The 21,116-nt window shown below is 46.6% G+C and overlaps 1 protein-coding gene across 1 annotated transcript in view; it reads right to left on the bottom strand.

The window, feature by feature from the left end:
* Positions 1 to 12,158, bottom strand: part of LOC104317675 (myosin-3) — a 28,377-nt gene extending 16,219 nt beyond the window's left edge. The window contains exons 1-18 of the mRNA XM_009918597.2: positions 11,845 to 12,158; positions 11,075 to 11,326; positions 8,690 to 8,833; positions 8,446 to 8,602; positions 7,643 to 7,670; positions 7,453 to 7,561; positions 6,827 to 6,919; positions 6,438 to 6,501; positions 6,258 to 6,356; positions 4,759 to 4,862; positions 4,540 to 4,678; positions 3,858 to 3,976; positions 3,501 to 3,650; positions 2,881 to 3,051; positions 1,922 to 2,231; positions 1,676 to 1,752; positions 587 to 674; positions 378 to 495 (exon numbers count right to left, since the gene is read on the bottom strand). Of these exons, the coding sequence (XP_009916899.2) occupies positions 378 to 495; positions 587 to 674; positions 1,676 to 1,752; positions 1,922 to 2,231; positions 2,881 to 3,051; positions 3,501 to 3,650; positions 3,858 to 3,976; positions 4,540 to 4,678; positions 4,759 to 4,862; positions 6,258 to 6,356; positions 6,438 to 6,501; positions 6,827 to 6,919; positions 7,453 to 7,561; positions 7,643 to 7,670; positions 8,446 to 8,602; positions 8,690 to 8,833; positions 11,075 to 11,278 (2,174 nt within the window). The 5' untranslated portion in view covers positions 11,279 to 11,326; positions 11,845 to 12,158. The remainder of the gene's footprint in view (positions 1 to 377; positions 496 to 586; positions 675 to 1,675; positions 1,753 to 1,921; positions 2,232 to 2,880; positions 3,052 to 3,500; positions 3,651 to 3,857; positions 3,977 to 4,539; positions 4,679 to 4,758; positions 4,863 to 6,257; positions 6,357 to 6,437; positions 6,502 to 6,826; positions 6,920 to 7,452; positions 7,562 to 7,642; positions 7,671 to 8,445; positions 8,603 to 8,689; positions 8,834 to 11,074; positions 11,327 to 11,844) is intronic.
* Between the last annotated feature and the right edge of the window lie 8,958 nt (positions 12,159 to 21,116).

Here is a 21,116-nt window from a genome sequence, read left to right on the forward strand (position 1 = left end):
ATTCTAGTTCTAATTATTTAAACAACATTCTTCAAACATCTACTAGATAGTGGTTAAATATAGGATGTAGTATAGACCACCCTCCATATTCTTGCTGAAATAAGCTTGTGTCAAATTTGAGAATTTAAGCAAAGAATACCCAAACGTTCAGATGAACATGAATGAAATGAAAATAGGTTTTGGTATACGGTATTCAGGAAGGCATTTGGGTGGGCACTGCCCACACAGACCCTCCTGTTAGATACATCTTCTTACTTTCGATAGCAGTTCAATATTAAAATAGTCTTTTCCTAAGAACTGTATCATTGACTTGTTTAGCATGACTCTTCTCTCAAATGAATTGGGCTTCACGCAAACACAAGAATGTTATTACAGACCTTTGTTTAAAATCCCCATATAATATCTTGTTAGGAAATCCTTTCCTGCAGATTCGAATGCCTTCCAGAACACCATTACATCTCAGCTGGTGTAGAACAAGCTTGTGATCCATCAGGCCTATGACAGAGCAACATTGGTATATACTGATTTTTCTAGCATTGGTCAATTGGTCTTTCTGCCAATTTCTAATCTATGTTTTACAAATTACCTGGGGTCTTTGTTTCATTGGGAATGATACAACGCACAAAATGAGGATGAGTTGTTCGCAAGTTGGACATCAGCTTATTTAGATTTTCCTGTAAAAAAGAGATCATTTGCAATCTCTACCTTACTTCAAGACATAATGCAAATATTGTCAATATGATTTGAATCTGATGAAAAATAAAAATTCAGAAGTTTTTCCTTAGTTGTGTAGTGAATATTCTACAATCCTGTATAGGCATCAGCAAAGTAAATGGCTACTAACAGTAGATACAACTTTTCTCCTATCTTAAAATGAAAATATGTCCTTAGTGGTTAGAAACTAATCATAAGAGCTATTAAACAGGCCAAGGATGGAAAGAAATGAACGATATTCCAGGATACCAATAGTAGTCTTTCTTGATCAAACAAACTTTTGATCAAATGAATGAATGAGTTGATTTGTTGTTTTCATTACTTAGATACATTAGTTATGTACATTTAAAAGTGAATTGAGCCACAAAATCAATGTTTGTCTATGACATCATAAGTCATCTGCTCTGCAGGATAGTTTTTGTTAGCATTGCATTTCTTCAGTCATCTCATACAATAATGACATACTCTGAGTATGGCCCATGTCACAGCCAGGTGGACGCTGCACTCCTCATCCTGCCAGGAAGGGCTGAGCCTGTTTCTGGCCCCAGGATATAGATGTGCCACAGCACCATCAAGGGGCTGCAACATGTAATTTGTGTTGCCCACACTGACTGCAAGGCACTGGTTGCCACACAATGCCCTGTACTCAGAGAGACACATCCTGGAAGAAGCCAATTACAGCCAAATAAGGGAAGGATGCTGTTAGCACCAAAGGTCAAAGCCAAGAACTGTGCAACCTGATCAAAGCACATGACTTTCCTTCTCCACCATCATCCCATGGGACCTCATCAGCAAAGCAGAATTCAACCTAACCTTTACCAGATCCCAAAGCTAACTTTCCACAGTATCATATGGCAACAGAGAAAGTGGGAATGGTGAACTAGTGCAGACAGGTCTGACAGGACTGCCTTCTCGGCGTTCTTCTGCAGCTGGCCCATGCTGGGCCAGAGAACACACCTACCCGAAAGAGTACAGAAACAGTCTGGAAGGAAGAGCCCTTTTTCTTGGTTCCTTTCTTCATAATACCACCACCTGCAGCTGGAAAATGAGACGACAGTCCAACTGAGGTACTGCTGTAGATCCCTTTGACAGCATTATAATTGTGCATCTAATACATAAAGCACGAATACTGACTCAACACTGATTCAAGTCAGGTGATAGCTACAGTTGGAAAAAACAGACAGGAAGCATAATCCTCTGATCTTACCTTCATCTATGGAAGCAAAGGTGGCATAAAGATTGCATAAAATTTTCATAGATGATTTCTGATACAGCCCCACAACAGTTTCGTTCAGGGGGTCTTTGTTCTTCTCAAGCCAGCCAGAGATGTTGTAGTCCACTGTGCCAGCATAGTGCACCAGGGAGAAGTGGGCCTCAGCCTTGCCTTTGCCAGGCTTAGGCTTCTGGAAGTTGCTGGACTTGCCCAGGTGCTGGTCATAGAGCTTATTCTTGAAAGAGGTGTCAGTTGCCTTGGGGAACATGCACTCCTCTTCCAGGATGGAGAAGATGCCCATAGGCTGAATAGAAACAAGGTGTTTTCAAATAAGATGAATTCAAGTTATAATAATATGGAGTGAAAGAAATGCTAAAATTAAAGTACTAGAGGTATTTTATAGAGAATTAGCTTGGGAGGAGCAGGTAAGCGAGATTTTCTGTGAACAGTTGGCAAGATATTCAAAAGCACCAGATTTTCATAAATAAGAGTTTTGAACTACCCAGACATTGGATAGAAAACAAAGAAAGTCAAGCAAAAACTGTGCAGTAACTTCTTGGAATACAGTAGTGACTTCTCCTTACCCAGAAGGAGCAAAAAGCAAGCAGATGTGAAGCTTTCTAACATCTGAATTTAACTGAGTAGAAAATCTGAGGAGGAACCGATATGCAAAGACAGAAGACAACTGGGGTAGATATGACAATGAATTGACAATTTATAATGATCTCGAAGAAAGAAAGAACAGAGAAATAAAAGCAATGTCTTTTTAGGAAGCAGAACACATTTCCAGTCAGTGGATAACTAATGAGAAGGGTTATGTTTAAAGGAAGGAAGGAGGTAAGGAGACCTGGAAGCTTCACAGAGATTGTATTGAAGGCACTCAGTGCAAACACTCTTGAGAACCCCTTCCAAATCTGATTTGTGTGATTGCACAAGCTGCACAAGAAACTCACCTTTTCTATAAGCTCAATGCAAGCAGCCAGGTCCATCCCAAAGTCAATGAACTCCCACTCAATTCCTTCCTTCTTGTACTCCTCCTGCTCCAGTACAAACATGTGGTGGTTGAAAAACTGTTGCAGTTTCTCGTTGGTGAAGTTGATGCACAGCTGCTCAAAGCTGTTGAACTAATATTTGAGTAAATGTGTTAATACTGTTAAATTGACTCAAAACAATTTATTTCATAGAGATGTCAAGGCAAGGTCAGCCAGACTATCCCTGAAGAGTTTTGATAATAGCATAAAGGATATATCACAGGTGGTCCAGGCTTACAGAAAAGTTGTGCTGTGCAGCACATGGTTGATGTAGCCTGCATTGGCGATGTTTTTGGGTGACCCTAATGTCACTAAATACAGATTCTGTGGGGAGGGAGACAGCAGCTTCATGGCTATGCTTCTGCCATTTCTTTTCTTTTACAAAGTGGGTGATGAATCTACAAAGGCAGAAGCAGCTTCAGAGACATTTGCCTTGAGGGTTGCATTGGGGTGAGGAGAAGGAAAGGTTGGAAAAGTCAAACAAAAGGAAAAAAAGCATTTAAAGACAGCCAGAAATCTAAGAGTGCTATTTAAAACCAAACCTCAAAAATCTCAAAGCCAGCAATGTCTAAGACCCCAATAAAGTGCTGTCTTGGCAGCTTTGTATCCAGTTGTTGGTTGATGCGCATCACCATCCACAAGAAGAGTTTTTCATAGACTGACTTGGAAATGGCATTCACTGCCTGGTGCACCTGCAGGGAGATGGTTCACACAGCTGTGTCAGGGCACTGCTCATGCATCTTCAGAATAAAATGCCCCTCCACCATGCACAGATACAGTCAGCCCACAAAGTACACTAATAGGTCTTAATGGTCCTGACCATCCTCAGCTGTGACCTGCACTCACTCCTGTCCCTTAGGGACAGGACAGTCCCATCCCTGCTGTTCCCTGACACTCACCTGATCTGCTGTTTGGCCCTTCATGACATATTCATTTCCCACTTTGACCCGGGGATAGCACAAAGCTTTTAGCAAGTCTGCTGAGTTCAGGCCCATCAGGTATGCTGCTTTGTCAGCTTCTGTAAAACAAAAAAAAAAAGCTGAAAGACTTTCTTCTTAGCTGGGACAGACATTGGAGCTAGCCAGAGCTCACTCTGAAACCTGGCAAACTGGTTGGCTTTACTCTATTCACAAAGCTTGACCAACATTCTCATTTACTTTTCCAAATAGTCTTGTAGGGCTGGTCCTCATGATTAAGTGGCTATGGCAGCCCCAACAGGTGTGGTAAAAACAGTGAATGCATTGGTGATGGGACAACAGAGTGTTTTTCCCTTTGAGCCCCTTCTCCACAATATCACACAAGCAAAACAAGTCTGGATGTGTTACCAGAAACTGGATGTGTTACCAGAAACAGAACACACTACAGTAACATGTCCCAGGCACACGGTCCTTCAGCAGAGCCACCAGGAATAAAGTGGATGCAGAAAGTGAATCTACAGGACGTGGTAAGTTGAAGGTTGAACCTCCTTTTTATGTTCATCAAGAAACAATTGCTTCTTTCCTGGAAGAATCCTTGCATTTCTAGTGAAAAATAGTATGAAAACAGTTCAGAATACGTCTCTCCAAGCCATAAAGGTATTACCTTCTGTGCCATCCGGCTCTGCCTGCTCCTCACGTGGTTTCTGCTTGAACTTCATGTTCCCATAGTGCAGGATTGCCCCTGTCAGTTTGTAAATCCCCACTCTCTCATCAGGGCTGAAGCCCAAAATGTCAATGGCTGCCTGCACACCAGATAGATCAGCTGATTATAATGGTGGTGATGGTAAAAGTGATACTGTGTCTCCTTGCTAAATGTACTCACATCTGTAGCAACAAGCTCTTCCTGGTCATCAATGCTGGCCACAGAAATCTCCCCTTGGCTGATGAAGGGGTAGTCATATGGGTTGGTTGTGATGAGGAGCATCTCTGAAAAGCAAATGAAGGAGTAAGAGACAGATCCTGGCAATGAAAATGGAACAATGGCTCAGCAAGGTTTCACAGGCTCTTTTTCCTTTTGCATCCCCAAACTCTTGGTTTTTTATTAACAGACAAGAAAGACAGAGTAAAGCCATTCATCTATGTTCTACTGGATGAGCAGAAAGTCCCAGGCAGGTTGTCAGTCCTACCAGTTTAATATGCTGTGAACCGGGAGCCAAACACTCAGCACTGGCAGACAAGGAACAAGGGCCATCCAAAGAAACAGCTTTTAAGAAAGATACTTTTAGGTAAGACTCATACGTGCTTATCATCATACATGACATATACTAATCCATCCTGAATGCCCCTTGCACCCACTGGTGTTGTCTGCTGGTGCACATAAGTAATACAAACAAGTGTGTTTATCTCCATCTAATTGAGGCCAAAATTCACAATTCATTTTCAGTCCTGAATCCTATGGCAGAGTAAGAGGAGAAAGGAAGGTGTGCAGATGTGCAGTGGGGTTGTGCAGCGTGCAGGACAGGAAGCCCTCCATACATAAGAAGATAAATCTGTCTGTGTCCTTGTACAGATATGCAGTCCCCTGGCACACAGCAGTCTCTCTGGGAAGGGAAAAGGGAGGTAGTAAACGTTGGGAGGGCACATAGTGTGAGGATGGTGGTAGGAACTTCACCTTGGGAAATGCTCTGTGGATAGTTGGGAGGGATGGGCAGAGAGGAGTAAGGATGAGTGCAGTAGTCGAGTGTGTGGCAAAAGGGTTTGAGACAGATGAAGGGCATGGGTAGGGTATGCCATGGCAGTGGGAAGGGGGAAAAGGCTGGAGGGGCTATACTGGAAACAGGAAGAACTTTTGCCCATATGATGAAGAATTCAGATAGATGGTTTGTAGATCAGGATATCTGGTCATTCTGCACCCAGGGAATTTCTCACCTTTCTGTTCAAGATTATTCACCAGATCTGGCCCATATAAGTTGGAATTTCCACATCAGCAAGAACAGCAAGGTGTAAGGCAGAGTAAATTAGCCACCCCCACACCTCACCTGCACACAGTTTGCATTAGAACTTACCCAGGGCAGATAAATTGGAGGTGGAGTAACCCCTAGCGTGACACCATTATATAGAGATAAAAGTGCTGTGTACAGCTTTGGTAACCCAGTCATTGTTAATGCTGGAAAGTAGATGACATTAATAAGCATGTGATGAAAGCTTCAGTGCTTTGCACAGCCTGAGGCACCTGCCGAAAATGGAAGCTGGGTGCTTGTGACACATGGTACAAGGCCAGAATGTGCCACTGGACCCTCCATCACTGAGCTGGCATATTTAGGGAAAAGTTTCCCATATTGATTTTACTGTAAAATGTCACCAGGTGATGCCTGTCCTTACCAAGCAGTTCAGGCTTCTTATTGGAGAGGATCTGGTAGAAGATGTGGTAGCTTCTCTCAGCTTTCAGCTGGAAAGTAACTCTTGACTTTTCCAACAAGTCTGTAATATGTATGCACATATAAATTTTTCAAGCTCTTCTTTAATTTTTATTAAAGCAGTAAGCCCCCCTCATTTACTCACAGGTCTCAATGTCACCAGAGGCCAGTTTTCCAGAGGTACCAAAATGAATACGAATGAATTTACCCTGGCAAACAGACAAAAGGTAGTGGTCAGTGCAGCATTCCCAGGGTAATATGCCAGAGTGCTTTTCTCTCTTGAATCTTAGTGACAGCATCTCAAAATCACTCTGAATTATCTTAGATATTCAAAGATAGATAAAGGGGAACAGTTTGTTGCAGCCCACGCAGCTATGAGCATGGAACAGCTGGAAACACATCGGCATCTGACAAACAACCAAGAAATTTGTCAGCAAGAATATTTCTCCCAGCCCAGTGGCTCCCAGTTGCAAGTAACAAGCAGGCAAACAGGATTAGGAATGCAGGAGGGCAGAGAGAAACATGACGACTCACAAAACGCGAGGAGTTGTCATTTCTCACAGTCTTGGCATTCCCGAAGGCCTCCAGCAGTGGGTTAGCACTGATGATTTGATCCTCGAGTGTACCCTATGGGAATGAATAATTATTGAAAAACACCATGGGCTATGTGGTAGGAAAAAGTGACTATATTGCAGCTCGCCTGATTACCTGCGCAACCACATGCCCTTCATTTCAGCTGTACAGCATTACTACAGCATCCTCTTGACTACAGTGCCAAGAACCAGTACTGTGTGTAAATGGTAAATAATTCATTTTTCTCTTATTCAGAATTTCTCCCATGGACAGAGCTCTCATCTCTCAGACTGGTCCATGTGAAGAAACTGGAACTTATGATTCTTCCTGGACACCAATCCCCCAGACCTGGTTTCAGTCCAGGTGAAGCTACACCTGGGCAGTGACAGTGGCAGCTCCGGTGGCTTGTATTTATTGTGGTCCTAACTGCCTATCAGCCCCTGGTCTTACTGCCTTTTGAGAGAGTGGCTGAGGCTAATAAAAGATATTTCATATTTTGAGGTAAACATTTGTCACCAGTGTTTGTCCACAGCCACAAGCTGATAACATCCCGAAGTGCCCCTCTGCCAAGCATTTCTTCCTCACACCTTCATCAAGGACTCCTTCTTCTTCGCTAGGTCCCCGCTTGCTGCAATTGTTGCAAAGTACTGGATGACACGCTTCGTGTTCACAGTCTTTCCTGCACCAGATTCTCCACTGTTGAAAGAAAGCACAGAGTGAAGAATTATCTGCCCAGTTTTTGTTGGAGACAAAGTTCAAAGCGACAGATATACTTACGTGATTAGGATAGACTGATTTTCACGATCTGTCAAAGGGAAAAATAACTGCAGTCAGAGAAGCTGTAGGGAAAAATGCTGGTTCTCAGGTAACCCGTGATCTACTGTCCATCGAAGGGAAAGAAACAAAATCTCTGCAAGCAAAACTGAAAAGATTCATGGTCTTTTTTTCCTCCTTTCTTCCCATCCCTGTACCCCATTTCTTGTCTTCTCTCCTCCACCTTTGCTTCATCCTTCACTCTCCTCTGCTTCTGTCTTTACCATTCTTTACCTTTATTACTATTTAATACGGGACAGGACGTGATTCAAATTAAAACCATGTATTTTGGTGAAAGTATTTCTTCCAGCTCTGTTCTGAACCTACCCGCTGTTGCTTGAAGCCATGTGCTGGTGTGCTGACTAGGGACTTCCCAGGTAGTGTGTCCTATCCAACTGCAACTGCCCTTTGCAGTGGTTCCTGTTATGGTGCTTAGCTTAGTACTTAGACCAGAAATACAGATAATGTGCAGTAAAACAGCACAGCACTTCAAAAATAAAAAACCTACTTCAGGAGACAGGGAAAACTGTCTGGAGCTGTTTTTGTATCACCTAGAGATAAAATAGGCACATCTATTCCAAAGTACAACAATTGGAAGCCCAAGCAGATAATATGCAACTTGACACAGAACAAGGGATTGGGATAGCACACTGTAAGAGAAGGCAAAGGCGACTGAGCCCGTGGCAGATGAGGAATGGCATTTGGCAGAAGCAGTGTTTCTGACACATTTTTCTGTGAATCTGGTCAAAGTAAATAGAAAAGCTCACCAGTCAGCATGAACTGATAGGCATTGTCAGAGATGGAGAAGATGTGTGGAGGGGCCTCCTGGCGCTTCTTGCCTCGGTAGGCCAACACCACCTCCGGGTTGTACACCGGCAGCCACTTGTAGGGGTTGACAGTGACGCAGAAGAGACCCGAGTAGGTCTGCAGGAAAGGAAACAGAACAGGAGAGTCACTGAAGTTCATCTCCTGGCAGCTTGATTTTCTCCCTTGCCATGAGAGGGAACTTACATATATCATCCAGGAGCTGTAGCGGTCCTTGAGGTTGTAGAGGACGGCAGGTTCATGCAGGTGGGTCAACATGGCCACATCCTCAATTCTGTCAAACTTAGGTGGGTTCATGGCATATACATCATCAGATTTGACAACAAGCGTCTATAATTCAGAAAGAAAGATTTAACCTTGATTCAGCAACTCTCGGTGCTCCTTCCACGTGTACACACAGAGACACAAACACAGAGAAGTAATAACATCTGTAAGGCTGCTCTAATTCATATTTTTCTTTCTGTTTAACTGTGCAAAACAAGATATGGCTATTACAGGGCAGACACTGCTGCCAGCCAGGAACTCTACAACACTGGCAAATTTACAGGATGTAAATTTACTGTCCTGGAATTGCTACAACCACACAGACAGGATTTGTGCTGGACCAGATCTTTCTACGCATTATTGCAGCTTATGAACTTCAGGTTGCTGCTGCTCATGGCTGTAATGGCCAGGGGCACAACTGCTGGCTAGTCTACCTTTCAGCCTCCAAGACTCACACTGCACAGTGCTGGAGAGATAGGACACTAACAGCATAAGATTCATCAACAGCAAATCCTTCCTTGGAACAGATTCGTTCCACTCCTGCCTGTTGCCATTCCTAATTAAACAAAGGCTCTAGCTCTATGAAACAGCTCTACTGGGCTCACATTGCGGGCGACCATCCTGTCACACAGCCAGAGCCTGTGGATGGGTGGGGAGGGGGGCAGATGTGCAGGAAAGCAGATGCACACAGATGGCAGCAGCTTATCTTGGCCACACTGAACCATGAAGGAGCTTGAAAATCCTGTTGCCATTTCTGCAGACGGCTTTTCCCATTGCTTTTATGCTGTATTTTCTGCTCCCATGGACTGGTCCAAGCGGACTAGTCCAATCCAAGGAAGAAATAGTGTTACTGCAATCATACTTGATTCAGAAAGATTGAACACCATTTCCAAGCACAGGTCCTGACTAGTGGAATGATCTTGGACTTCTTTTGAGAAAGCAAGAATTACAGGCACAGTTTTCAAAAGCAACTTCCTGATATGTGTGCCTATATACCTTTCTAAAGTGTTCAAACACTTGAGCAATTGGGATTCATGGAAAGTCTCTGTATAGAACAAGAGATTGCGCATTAACTGCTGCTCACAGGACCTATCTGGGAGTCACTATAGAGGCTTCTAACATAATGTCAGTTCAGTGCTCAGAAGAGGGCAGGAAGCTCTAAAATATTAGGAATTATTAGAAAAGAAAGGGAGAAAAGAAGAAAGTTTTATGAAGGATGTGTCCATCAGCTCATTCACACCTTCATTACTGATCACACCTCTTAGAAAGGATATAGTTGTACTAGAAATACTCCAGAGAAGAGAAATAAAGATGGTCACAGGTATGAAACAGCTTTGCTATGAGGAGACCATAACTTGATTGGGATTTGGGGGTAAAAAGGAGACACTTTCAAAGTCTGCAGAGTCAGGAATAGTGGAGAGAACCATGGCCATAGCAAGGAAGAATTATTTACTTCTCCTTGTGAAAAAACAAGCTGAAATTACCAGGCTGCATATTGCAGAGAAAAGGAAGCACTCTACACATACTCCAATTTTAAATTGTGGAAATCTTTCCCACAGGACACTACAGAGGTAAAAAGATCAAATGGATATAAAAAAGCCAGCCCCCAGGAAAGCAGGTCCTTATACACAGCAGCCTGCTGCAGCCTCTGCTCAGTCACATACCTGTGATTGCTGGAGGCTGGGGGTGAACCAATGGATGACTGCTTTATTCTTTATTTGCTTTCTTAAAAATCTTGTAGCACCTACTGCCAAGATGTTGGTTGAGGTAGTTCTTTGGGCTGCTGCAGCTATTCTTACAAAAGTTATGAGGACACAACCTGCTAAGACATTTCAGCATTTTTGCAAGATTAACAACTTCCAGGCTCTAGGAAACTGTTTGCAGCCAGTGACACTGATAATTTCACATGCAAAGGGGACTTTCAAAGTAGCTGCCTACTCTGCTACCAGTAAAGGAAGGAATTTATCAGCGGATATGACAGTGTTAGATGAGAAAGAGTTAAAAGCAGCGGTTGAGAAATGCTAAGACTGGCAAGGCTGTTAAGACTGGCAACCCAACCTGTTTCAGAGCATTGCCTGATCTTTAAAGCCTAAACCAAGAATAATTATCCAATGGATACCTTCATCCCAGCATCCAGAGCAACACTTTCCTCTGGCGGCTATGCTGGTCCCAAAGGGCAGGGAAGGGCAGGGCAGGACAGATTTCTTGCCTGAGCTAGTCTAGTGCTTTCTGTGTTCCTTGACACCCTAGCAGACGTCCTAGGGCCCTCAGCAGGGCAGGGAGGAGGGCCAGGAGGAATGCACTTACTCTGCCGTCCTCTGTCTCAACAGTTATCTTCCCATCCTGTGCAGCCTTGATCTTCCCTTTGGTGTACTCCACCTCAGGGTCAGCCACAAAGCAGTAGGTCTTGGCATCAAATGGCTGGTTCTGGGCTTCTATTCTCTCCTTCTCTGATTTGCGCAGGTATGGTGCCGCCTCACCAAAAACCTCCATGCCAGCGTCTCTGCTCATGGCTGAAGCTGACAGACCGGCCCTGATGTGGTGGTCCTCTGTGTGGTCCTTAAGAGTCAAGCAGAGTCAAGCTGAACATCCACCAGCCCTCCCAAGTTGGCTGCTCTGAGAGCACCCTTCCCGTCTCTTGGATGCATGCTGCAAGGTCTTAAGAGAGGTATTTGCCTTTCAAAGCTGGAATGTACAAAAGCAACAAAGAAGAGCTGCCACCCTTCACAGCCCCAAGGAAAGGGGATCCATGCCTGTAGGAGCAGGAGGGCTCCCTGGGGAAGTGCAGCAAAGGGGAGGGATATCTGAAGAATTTACATAGTCCGTAGTAAGACTGAAGCCCTGAAGCGTGTTTTTCTTCCAGTTCTCCATTTATGATTTCCCCCACTCCCTTTTAACATGGAGCCTGTCCTAGTCCTCTGGTGGGCAGCTGTAGCTGGCAGGAACAGACATGTACCATGGCCCCTTAGAGCAGCTCATGCAGGGGGAAGAACAGGGATCTGCCCACAGTGAGCACAAGGGAAAAGCCAGCTCATGCCAGTCTGGGCAAGCTATTAGTTTTCATGCCTCAAACTCACCTTAACAATCAGTCAACAGAAAGAAGGAAGGAACGCGCTGACATCTCTGATCTCTGAAAGAGAAAGAGTGGAAAGTCAGACTCCAGCTAAGCTACAGCCTCTCCAAAGGCCCAATACCTCTCGCTGACTTACTGCAAGCAACCACTCCAGTTGAGGACCAGTGAAGTAACCTGCAGATACAAGTCCTTCCCTACCCACAAAATGGCTCAGCGGGGAATCCACTGCAGATTTCCCACCATGAGGCTCCAAGCACACAGAACAGCACCTGTGGCAGGAGCCCTCCACCCCTCTGCCAGTCAGTCACAGCACGGCCACCAGCATGGCCAGGGGATCAGGAGCCACAAACAAGAGCTTTCCCCCTGACAGATTTTATAGACTCAGTCCCTTCCCTTAGCTCGGCCCCTTGCCTATATTTGGAAGGATGGGATCGACACTCCTGCCTCCTCACCAATTCATATTTGTTTTCTGCCATATACAGCACGTAAAGAAAGGAGCCGCTCTTTTTTCCAACTTTAGTAACTTCAGGACCTTACTGTGGTTTGTAGGCTCTTTGTTGTGAGAATCTCCTCTACTGGGAACATGCTCTCCTGCCAGCTACAACCACGGCCAGCACTTCACTCATACCTGCTCTCACCTATATGTCAAAGAAATAATAGTCCAGAAGAGACCTGCCCCACTGCTCCTACTCACAGGATGCCTGGGCAGAGTTGCACAGTGGCAAGGGAACGCAAAGCAGCTACCTGTGGGGTGGAGGGGAAGGCCACAGGAAGGGAAAAGGGTGATGAGGATTCATGTAGGATCTGTTTTGGCAATCTTGTGGCTTCCCATCACTGCATGGGTCAGGGAGAATGGGAGGAAAGGCCGTGACTGAAGTATGATGTGACAAACCATAGCAAAATAGAAGCTAATCAGAAAGAACAACACCCAAATCCAGCCAGGGATGGACGTTTCATGAATGCCAAACCCTGAATATGCTACAGAAATTTAGCTTCAGATACTGCTTTGGCCACCTAGGACATTCACTACCCTTGCTGCCAAAAGGAGCTGCAGAAGCCATGTCACACTGTGCTATCAGGTTCTTAGACACAGCTGATTGCAATTCCCAGGTGAGAAGGATATCGGTAAGGGGACATAGTAGCTACCAAAACATTGGGCACTACCCACTTTTGCATGCCAGCTAGGACAGTGCAGCTCTGCTCAATCCTGAGCACTTGTAACCCAGAGCACCATTTTAATGTGAATCCCTGGGGCTGTAGGCTCGGCCACGCCTGGAGAAAGGCAGAGCTGTGTCTGAGAAGAAGCAGGCTGTGCAAGGATAATACACTGCACCTATGCAACTCTTGCGTGAGCAGCACAGACCGAGGACTGGCAGCAAGGCATGGCCGGCATAGGCTCAGACACCCCTCTCTCTTCCCGAGAGCAGGGCTGTGCCACAGGCTTCCAGGACCACATTGCCAAACCATCATCGAATCCACTTTAGCCTATGTGTGTGTCCTGAAAAGCATAAGAAACCAGTGGGAATTAGCATGGAGAAAAATAAAAATGTAGCTAAATTCTCCAGCTCTGCAGGAGAGGTTGGAGGTCAGGCAGGACCCAGAGCTGAGCTCTCCCATCTCAGGGCAAAGCACCATGACCACTGGGCAGCCCAGCCAGGCTTCTGCTGGGTTACTGTTTTTTCTGGCCCAACCACCTGTGTTCTTGGTTGCACTTTTTCAACGAGATAAAACCCTCACTGACTCTTGCAACAGTCTTGCAAATCTGACTCATAAACTCCTGCAAAGGGCTATGAACCCCCTTCAGGCCAGAGTGGGCTTTGAATGGAGGTCTTCCAGTCCCAGTCCCAAATGCTCTAATTGGTTGGTACAGAGCAGACAGGCAATGACTACAAATTGATCTCACCTGGCAGGGCAGGTGAGGACAGCAGTTGGCAGGAGTGACGGGAGCCTTCATGCCTGCACTGATAGAGATAGTTTCTGGTGCATGAGCAGAAGGGTTTCCTCTGCCCCAAGTCATTCTGCCTGTTTTGGTTGTCTTCTGTCGCTGTTCATTATCACCCGTTCACCCTCCTCACCACATGGACACTCATCCAAGGCTACAGCACCAGCGTTCCCTCACCAGAATGAAGCCTACAGGACTTATGTGAAGCCAGAAGCCTACCCCAGATGGCTCCTGCCACCACCCAAAGCACCACTCCCAGCTGGAGCATCCTGGGGCAACTGCAGCTACTTCAGCAGCATGGGGGAAGTTACCTCATCTTTCAGACACAGTGGCTGGCTCTGCTTGTGTTTGCCCGAGGAAAGCCGACCCCATCGTCTTGCAGGAGTGTCACTGTCACTAGTGTTTTGACAAACATGTTCCATGTTGCCCTTAATTTCATTTAAGGTCACTAAAAATGGACACCACAGCCACATATCTCATGAACCATGAACTCCTAGAATCCCCCTAAGCCTGGAGGATGAGGGAAAGCTTTTTTTAGCAAGCATCCCGTGATCAGCCCTTTGAACTCAGCACAGTGGATGTACTGAGTGTCTGCAAAAAGCCAAGACACACCAGACCAACCATTAGTTTGGAGCTTTGTCCTGACACTGAATTGTCAGTGTGATTCAGACAGTGCCTTTTGTGCTCACAGGCATGCCTAAAAGCAAGGGGGCCAGACCCTACTCACCACACCCAGCTATAGGATCAGAGCAAAGAGCACACACAGGCAGCAAGGACACTCTCCCTGTTTTCTCTCCCTGGTTCAGGTGCCCAGCTGGGAGCAGAATGCAGAAAAACAATTAGCAATGAGCAATGACCCACAGGTAGCCCCTGCTGCCAACTAGTCACAGGCCTCTGCTGAGCACTGCACCAAGAACATACAGGACTGCTTAAAACCATTTGTACACAGCCATTGCCTCAAATGCTCTAAATCAGGGCCATCCAGTATATCCACAAGCTGTAGTATCATTTCATGTTCTCCCCAGCCCAGCAAGGGTTAGTACCTAAAAAAAATACACACTACTTTCAGATCTCTAATTCTGATCCATGAACTACATAACCAGCTACAACAGCCATTGCTATTACATGCCTGCTATTTGAAAAGGCCCCACTTTTCATCATAACAGTCACACTCTTATTTCTAGCAGTTCTCCGTCATTGTATGAAAACATTTCTCAAGATAATAGTTGCTGTAAAATCTTATCAGAACGTAGCCTGGAGCAAGGGCTGAGATACAAAAATGTGCCTGTTTGTTACACTGCAAAGCAGGAATGCTGACAGACTCGGGGAGTGCAGATATATCTGTCTAGATTTTTTTGTTTGTTTTTTTTTAATTTGGTCTTAAGGACACGCATTAGATTTTTCTGGCTCAAGAAATAAGCATACAAACCTTTCTATGTTCAGACTTGTCTGTGCTTTGGAGCCTTTGAATGTTTGACAAGCTGTATGAATAGGGATGACAGAGCTTCATGCAAATGAAAATCACAGTCCCATGACAGATCTAAAGCTTAAATCTTTTTTTATAAATGACAATAGGAGTTGAATGAGTGGAACACTGCAGGTGTTTAAAACCAACCAAGGAAATACCAAAATTTCAGGAAGCTGAAGAAAGATTACTGCTTTTATTCCATGTGTCTGGAGTTTTCCAGAGAGCAACTGCTTTAGAAATACTCCGTATTTCATCCCGGCAAGGTGGTTATTCTTCCCACCTTGCAGAGGAGATCACACATGAATGATTTGCCTCCTCTAACGGAAAGAGGTTGGGCCAGACTCAAAGCAGGCTGTGGACATCTGAGTGCCAGCTTCTGGGTACTGGATTTCAAGGTGAAATCCAGACCCCAGGGGCTTTACATGAAGCTTCCTGCGCTGCGCAGGGGATTATTAAGCACCTCAGAAGGACAATTCACAAACTCTGCTAAAAAAAGGGGGATCTGCTTAGCCTGAGCTGAGTGACAATGCTGAGCACCCAACCTTTCAGTGTCGGTCCCAGAGCCTGTTGCTGCCTTTGGAGGGCTTGAGTGGAGCTCAGCCCCTCTGACTGGGCTGGCTCTGATCGCTCCCAGCAGGACCAGCAGGCAGGAAATGGGAGACCTGAAATCAAACCTTTTCTTAGCCTGGGGATTTTTGGCTGATGTCTCTCGCCTTCCCAGAAGAAGTGGAGACAGATGTTAAAGAGTCAGTGTCAGAAGGAGGGGCAGCAGAAGGAAACCTCGCTGCAGCCTGGAGGCTCCAGGGCTCAGCTGATGGACACCTTCCTCCCAGAATAATGTCTGGGTTTTGGTCCTATTCCTGTAGAGAGATACTCCTTATTGCACTCCCAGGGCTGGAGGACATGTCAACCATTTCCCCTAAACCCCAGGATCGTTCAGGATTAGTCTCCTACACACAAAGCCATTACCTACGACAGGCCACACACAAGTGCCACCTCTGCACTTGTGGAGGATCCTGCTAGCCCTCACGAAAACCCAAAGCTGCATGTGCTGGGGCGGAGCGGTCCGAGCAAGATGAGTGCAGGCCTTGGGCTTGCTGCTGTGAACCCAGGTCATCATGGTCCACCACATCTCGATTCAGGTGCCTGTGGCCCAGGAGCAAGGGTTTAGCTGCACACCCATGTTCTGAGCAATGGGCCCCTTTAATAGACATCTTTTCAAATGTAAACAAAATGCACTAAAAATATAAACTAAGTTAAGAAATAGTGTGGTGCAAAGGGAGAGATCAGTGGCTGAGGAGGGATGTCTTACCTTCTCATGAGCCTGTATCTAACACACAGACTCTCGGGAGCCATCATTGCTGCTGCGAGCTGGTGTGGCATGGAGGTGATGGTGCTGCCAGCAGCCCAAAGGGGGGCTGTCAGACAAGCTTCGAGCCAGCACTGTCCCTCCACTGCTGCAGGGCACCTGGAGCAGTGCAGGCACAGCCCAACATAAGCAGGTCAGTGTATGCAGCACCAGCAAGGATGGGGCTACTGGGCCCTTCTAAGAAAGCCAGAGGCTAGAATCTCACCTTCTTCTACACTGCAGCTCTGCATTACAACTACTTCAAAAGTCCTGGATACTAAAAACAACTGAAATAAAGTATACAGATTATATGTGCATCAAATTGCAACTAAGCTAAATTATCACTGCAACTAGGTGTTTTCTGACACAAGGAATGGTGTGCATTGCTGCATTCCTCCTAATGTTCACCAGCTTCTGGTTTCAATTACTTTCAGCTTTCTTGAATATAAAAGGACTGGGCTGACCTTTCCCCTGCCAGATGTCTATGGTGAAAGTTTTCATGAAGAGGTCAGCAAAATACATCCATGATTTCTGGGACCGAGGCTTGGAGCATGTGTACTGCAGGGAGCTGCAGTGGGCACACTGTGCACATGCACAGCCAAGAGAAGACCAGGATCTTTTCAACAGGGGAAAACAGACCCAAAAGCAAAATGAAGACCATAGAGTCAGTGCCAATACCAGACTGTGCCATGTTGATCTCTCTGCAACACCCTTCTCTCTGATTTGGTCCCTAAGATCATCCAACACAGAGCACCAACCTAGGACCCAGCATGGAGAACAAATCACCTGCTAATCACCCAGCCCTCCTCCAGAGACCTCACAGTGCCATGCTCTGAGGTTGCCCCTCTTTTTCCAGAGACACCTCCCAGGCTGATCAGTGCCTCTGTGCCTCACTTCACAGACCCAGGCTTGGGTGCAGGGGCTAGGTCTCATACCCCTGCATCAGGGGGACACCGCAGAACAGCTCCCCATGCATGGGGTGGGCAAGGGAACAGTGCCAGATCTCCTCTGCCCTGCAGCCAGCAGGACCTGGCCAGGCAAGAGGCTCATCAGGTGGCTGAGGCTGAACCCAAGAGTCATGGCTGGTGATGTGGTATCTGCTGCATCTGTCCCGGGAACTGGTGGGAAGACCCAGAAAGAGCTGCTGGGACCACAGCTTGCTGGAGAACCTACAAACAGTGTCCACCCACGGTGCTGGTTACTAAAATGTGCTCCCTGTAAGTATGAAAAATGAGACGGCCAAATCCCAGCAAATTACACCTCAAGCTCCACAGTTACAACATGAGGGCTCCCGCATAACCTTAACCATGACAAAGAAATGTCTGAGACCAAGCAGGCCATTTCAGAGGACATGGGAGCCAAGGGTGTTACACATACTGGGCAACATTCATTCCCAATATTTTCTTATAAAAGCAAAGGATGCTTATTTCTTGGCCTCGCAAGAGCTGGATTAGGAAAAGCAACCTTTTTGGTTTACTTGTTGAGTGTCTGGATCTCCTTTCTTGGCTCAGAGCTCTGGACTCCTTCTTTGCTCCTCTGGACTCAGTGCTACTTGTGGCCAGGGTCACCCTGCCTCTCCCCTACCACCACACAGTCAGAGGCAGTGCCAGTAGATTGCTCCTGCGAACCGGTCAGCTGCACGTGGGGTTGGGAGAAGGGGGCTGCTGCCTCACAACAGGGTACAAGGTTGCCCCTTGTGAAGAAGCACTGACACCATCCCACCACAGCCAGGACTGCCACAAGCTCTGCTGCTTGGTATTTGGGCAGGCATGAAAGGACGTTCCAGAAGATGAGATTTAGGGTGAGTCCCAGGCCAACGATACCCTGCTTCGTCTTCTCACAGGCAGAGGACAGTGAAACACCTTCCTTTACCACCAAAGCCTTCCTAGGGCCCTGCAGAAAGGCCCCAGGGCACACATGTAAGTGCACATCTACTTGCAAACAGCCCTGGGGAACAGCAGCTGCATTACATCTGTTGCTCCATGCTGCCAACATCATTTGCAGACACAGAGCTGTCCTGAGGCGAAGGTCACAAGGGTGCTTTCACAGTGAGCTGCATTGCCTTGCAAGGCTCTCTAGTCCTGGTGTTGCCAGGGAGCTTTTATTACTGCCCTTCATTCAGATAAGGGCACTCATGGCTCAATATACCCCCACAAATTAAAGGTGGATTTACTGGCTGGTGTCTTATCTATTTTTGCACAAAGAACTTTGGGAGAATAAGGAGATTTTGTAAGCTGTAGCTGAGTAAGTTTCCTGGTATGCTGAAGGAACCTACTTTATTAAACCAGTAATACACAGCTTAAAACACGAAATGAGCTGGCTCTTGCACAGAGACAGATGCAATCATTCCTGCCCAGGTCTCCCCAGCACAGATCCTCATACTCCCAGGAACATGTACTACTGATTCAGAGCTGCTAGAAGTCAGGGTCTAGACACTCCATGAGCAGCAGGGCTTGGTTTAAAAAAATCAGTTCCAGTTTGAACCAAACCAAACCTTTTAAATTCTCTTCTAGGGGGGAATTAGTTACCTTTTTTCTTTTCTTTTTAGGCCACCAAGCCTAAGGGCAATCCAGTAAAACTGACCTGCTTATCAGTTCACATCTAATAGCAAGGACTGTGGCCATTTCCCCCATAGCACAGCCGAGAATATCTGCTTCACTAAGTATACACTCACTGCCCCAAGGCTGGGGAGCTCCTAAGCAGTCCCACCACACACTGTCCTGGGTCTTCTAGGTGAGCACCCTATGCCAGCAGCAGGGACTGGAAAGCCTTGGCTGCAACTAGCAACCTCAGTGCATCATGGCAGGCTGTTCATAGCTCTGTTTGACTCCTCAGCAGTCCACGCATCATTTGTTTTACCTGATGGGAGAGACATACTGATTTGCAGCTAGGTGGTAAAGAGCACAACTCAATGCTCAGCCTTCAGCTCCATCCTGTAGTTCACCAAAGAGCACATGAGACCCCTTACTCATCCCACAGTTCTGGCTACAGGCTGATGGGAGCGCATCTTCATAACGCAGGGTCAGTTCTTGGACCACGCAAGTCTGATGAAGTGAGAGTATCTGCAAAGTTACTGGAGAAGGGGAGAAAGAGCTACAGTATCTCAAACCACACATAGCCTTGACCCAAGATAGGGATGAGGAAGACTTGCTTTCTTCCTCAAGCTGCTAATAGCTAACAAGCAGCAAGCATTAAATGTTGCTCGGTGGCTGCAGGAGGATGCTAAGTTTTGGGCAGCCTTCTTCCACAGCCAGGCATCTTTGCCACTGAAGCTCAGTGCTACCGGCTGCAGTTTCTGAAAGACTGCCACGACAACAATTGTACTTCATTGTAACCACAGCTTGCAGTGCTCTGCGGTACTGGCCAACAATGCTGTTCAGACCATCATTGCCAAAACGCTCCCAAGCAGGACTGGCTGTGGCATTTCTATCAGCATTAAAGAGCCTGAATCCTGAGCACTTCAGGAGCCTGAGTCTACATCAGCTGAACCCTTGTGTGAGCACAGCACAACACTACTCAACCCAGGGGAGGAGGTCAGGAAAAAGCAATAGGGCTGGGAAGACCCTGGAGGGATGCAGGGCGTGTAGCAGCCACAGTGGAGGAGACACAAGCAGAGTGACAGACACATGGCCAGGTGTCAGCTCAGGTGCATACCTTGGTCCTCCATGCACCCCACTGTTGCCCCCAAGTCTGTCCCGCCCCTTGGCCTCATGCTAGTGTTTTTTTGGTGCCCTCTGCACAATCTGCTCTAGCCTGTACTTAAGCCTGCTGTGCCTGCAGCAACTTCCCTGCTTCCTCCCTGTACCCCCAATACCTGGGATGAGGGACCTGATACACAAAGGCAGCTTCCAATCAAGGAGCCACTGCAACAAGCACGGAAGAGCTGTCCTGAGCTCTGCAGCCCTCTTCCCTGCCCTCCCCCACTGCCATTGCAGCTTGTCCCTCAGTCAAGCTGGCTGGTTTGTGCTTTGGAGTGGCTTGGGAGGGCTCCTGAGGTTGCCTTTGTCTCAAAGAAGGTGCTGGTACAAATCTGTGCTGAGCACAGCAATGCCTGGTGACTGCTCAGCCAGCAACCCAGGAGCACCCTGCAGGCCCCAGGCCAGCAAGCTCCTAGTCAAGAGACTCATCAACCCCTGGAAGCACAGGGGCCCAGCTGGCACCATCGGAAAATGTTTCCTGAATGTAAGTGGTCAAGGAAGATGACAGATGACTGTGGATCTGGAGCCTACCAAGACACCGTACCTTGTTTCCAGAGAGCAGAAACATCTGGTTTTCCTCCCTTGTCTGAATTACTCCATCAGATGGGGAGTTTGTTTGGAGGCAGGAGGTAAATCCAGCGCTGTGGGAAATACCTGCCCTGGAATTGTCCTGGACAGTCCTTCCAGGGCACAGCAAGCTGCTCTGACTGGGGACAGTCACGAGTGATTTAAGATACTACCATCATTCAGATACACGATGGGACTGCAGCCAAAGCACTGTGTGAACATGTATGACCCAGGCAGTCCTCACCGCCAAAGC

Source organism: Haliaeetus albicilla, chromosome 12 (assembly GCF_947461875.1).
Source record: "Haliaeetus albicilla chromosome 12, bHalAlb1.1, whole genome shotgun sequence".
NCBI classification, from domain to species: Eukaryota; Metazoa; Chordata; class Aves; order Accipitriformes; family Accipitridae; genus Haliaeetus; species Haliaeetus albicilla.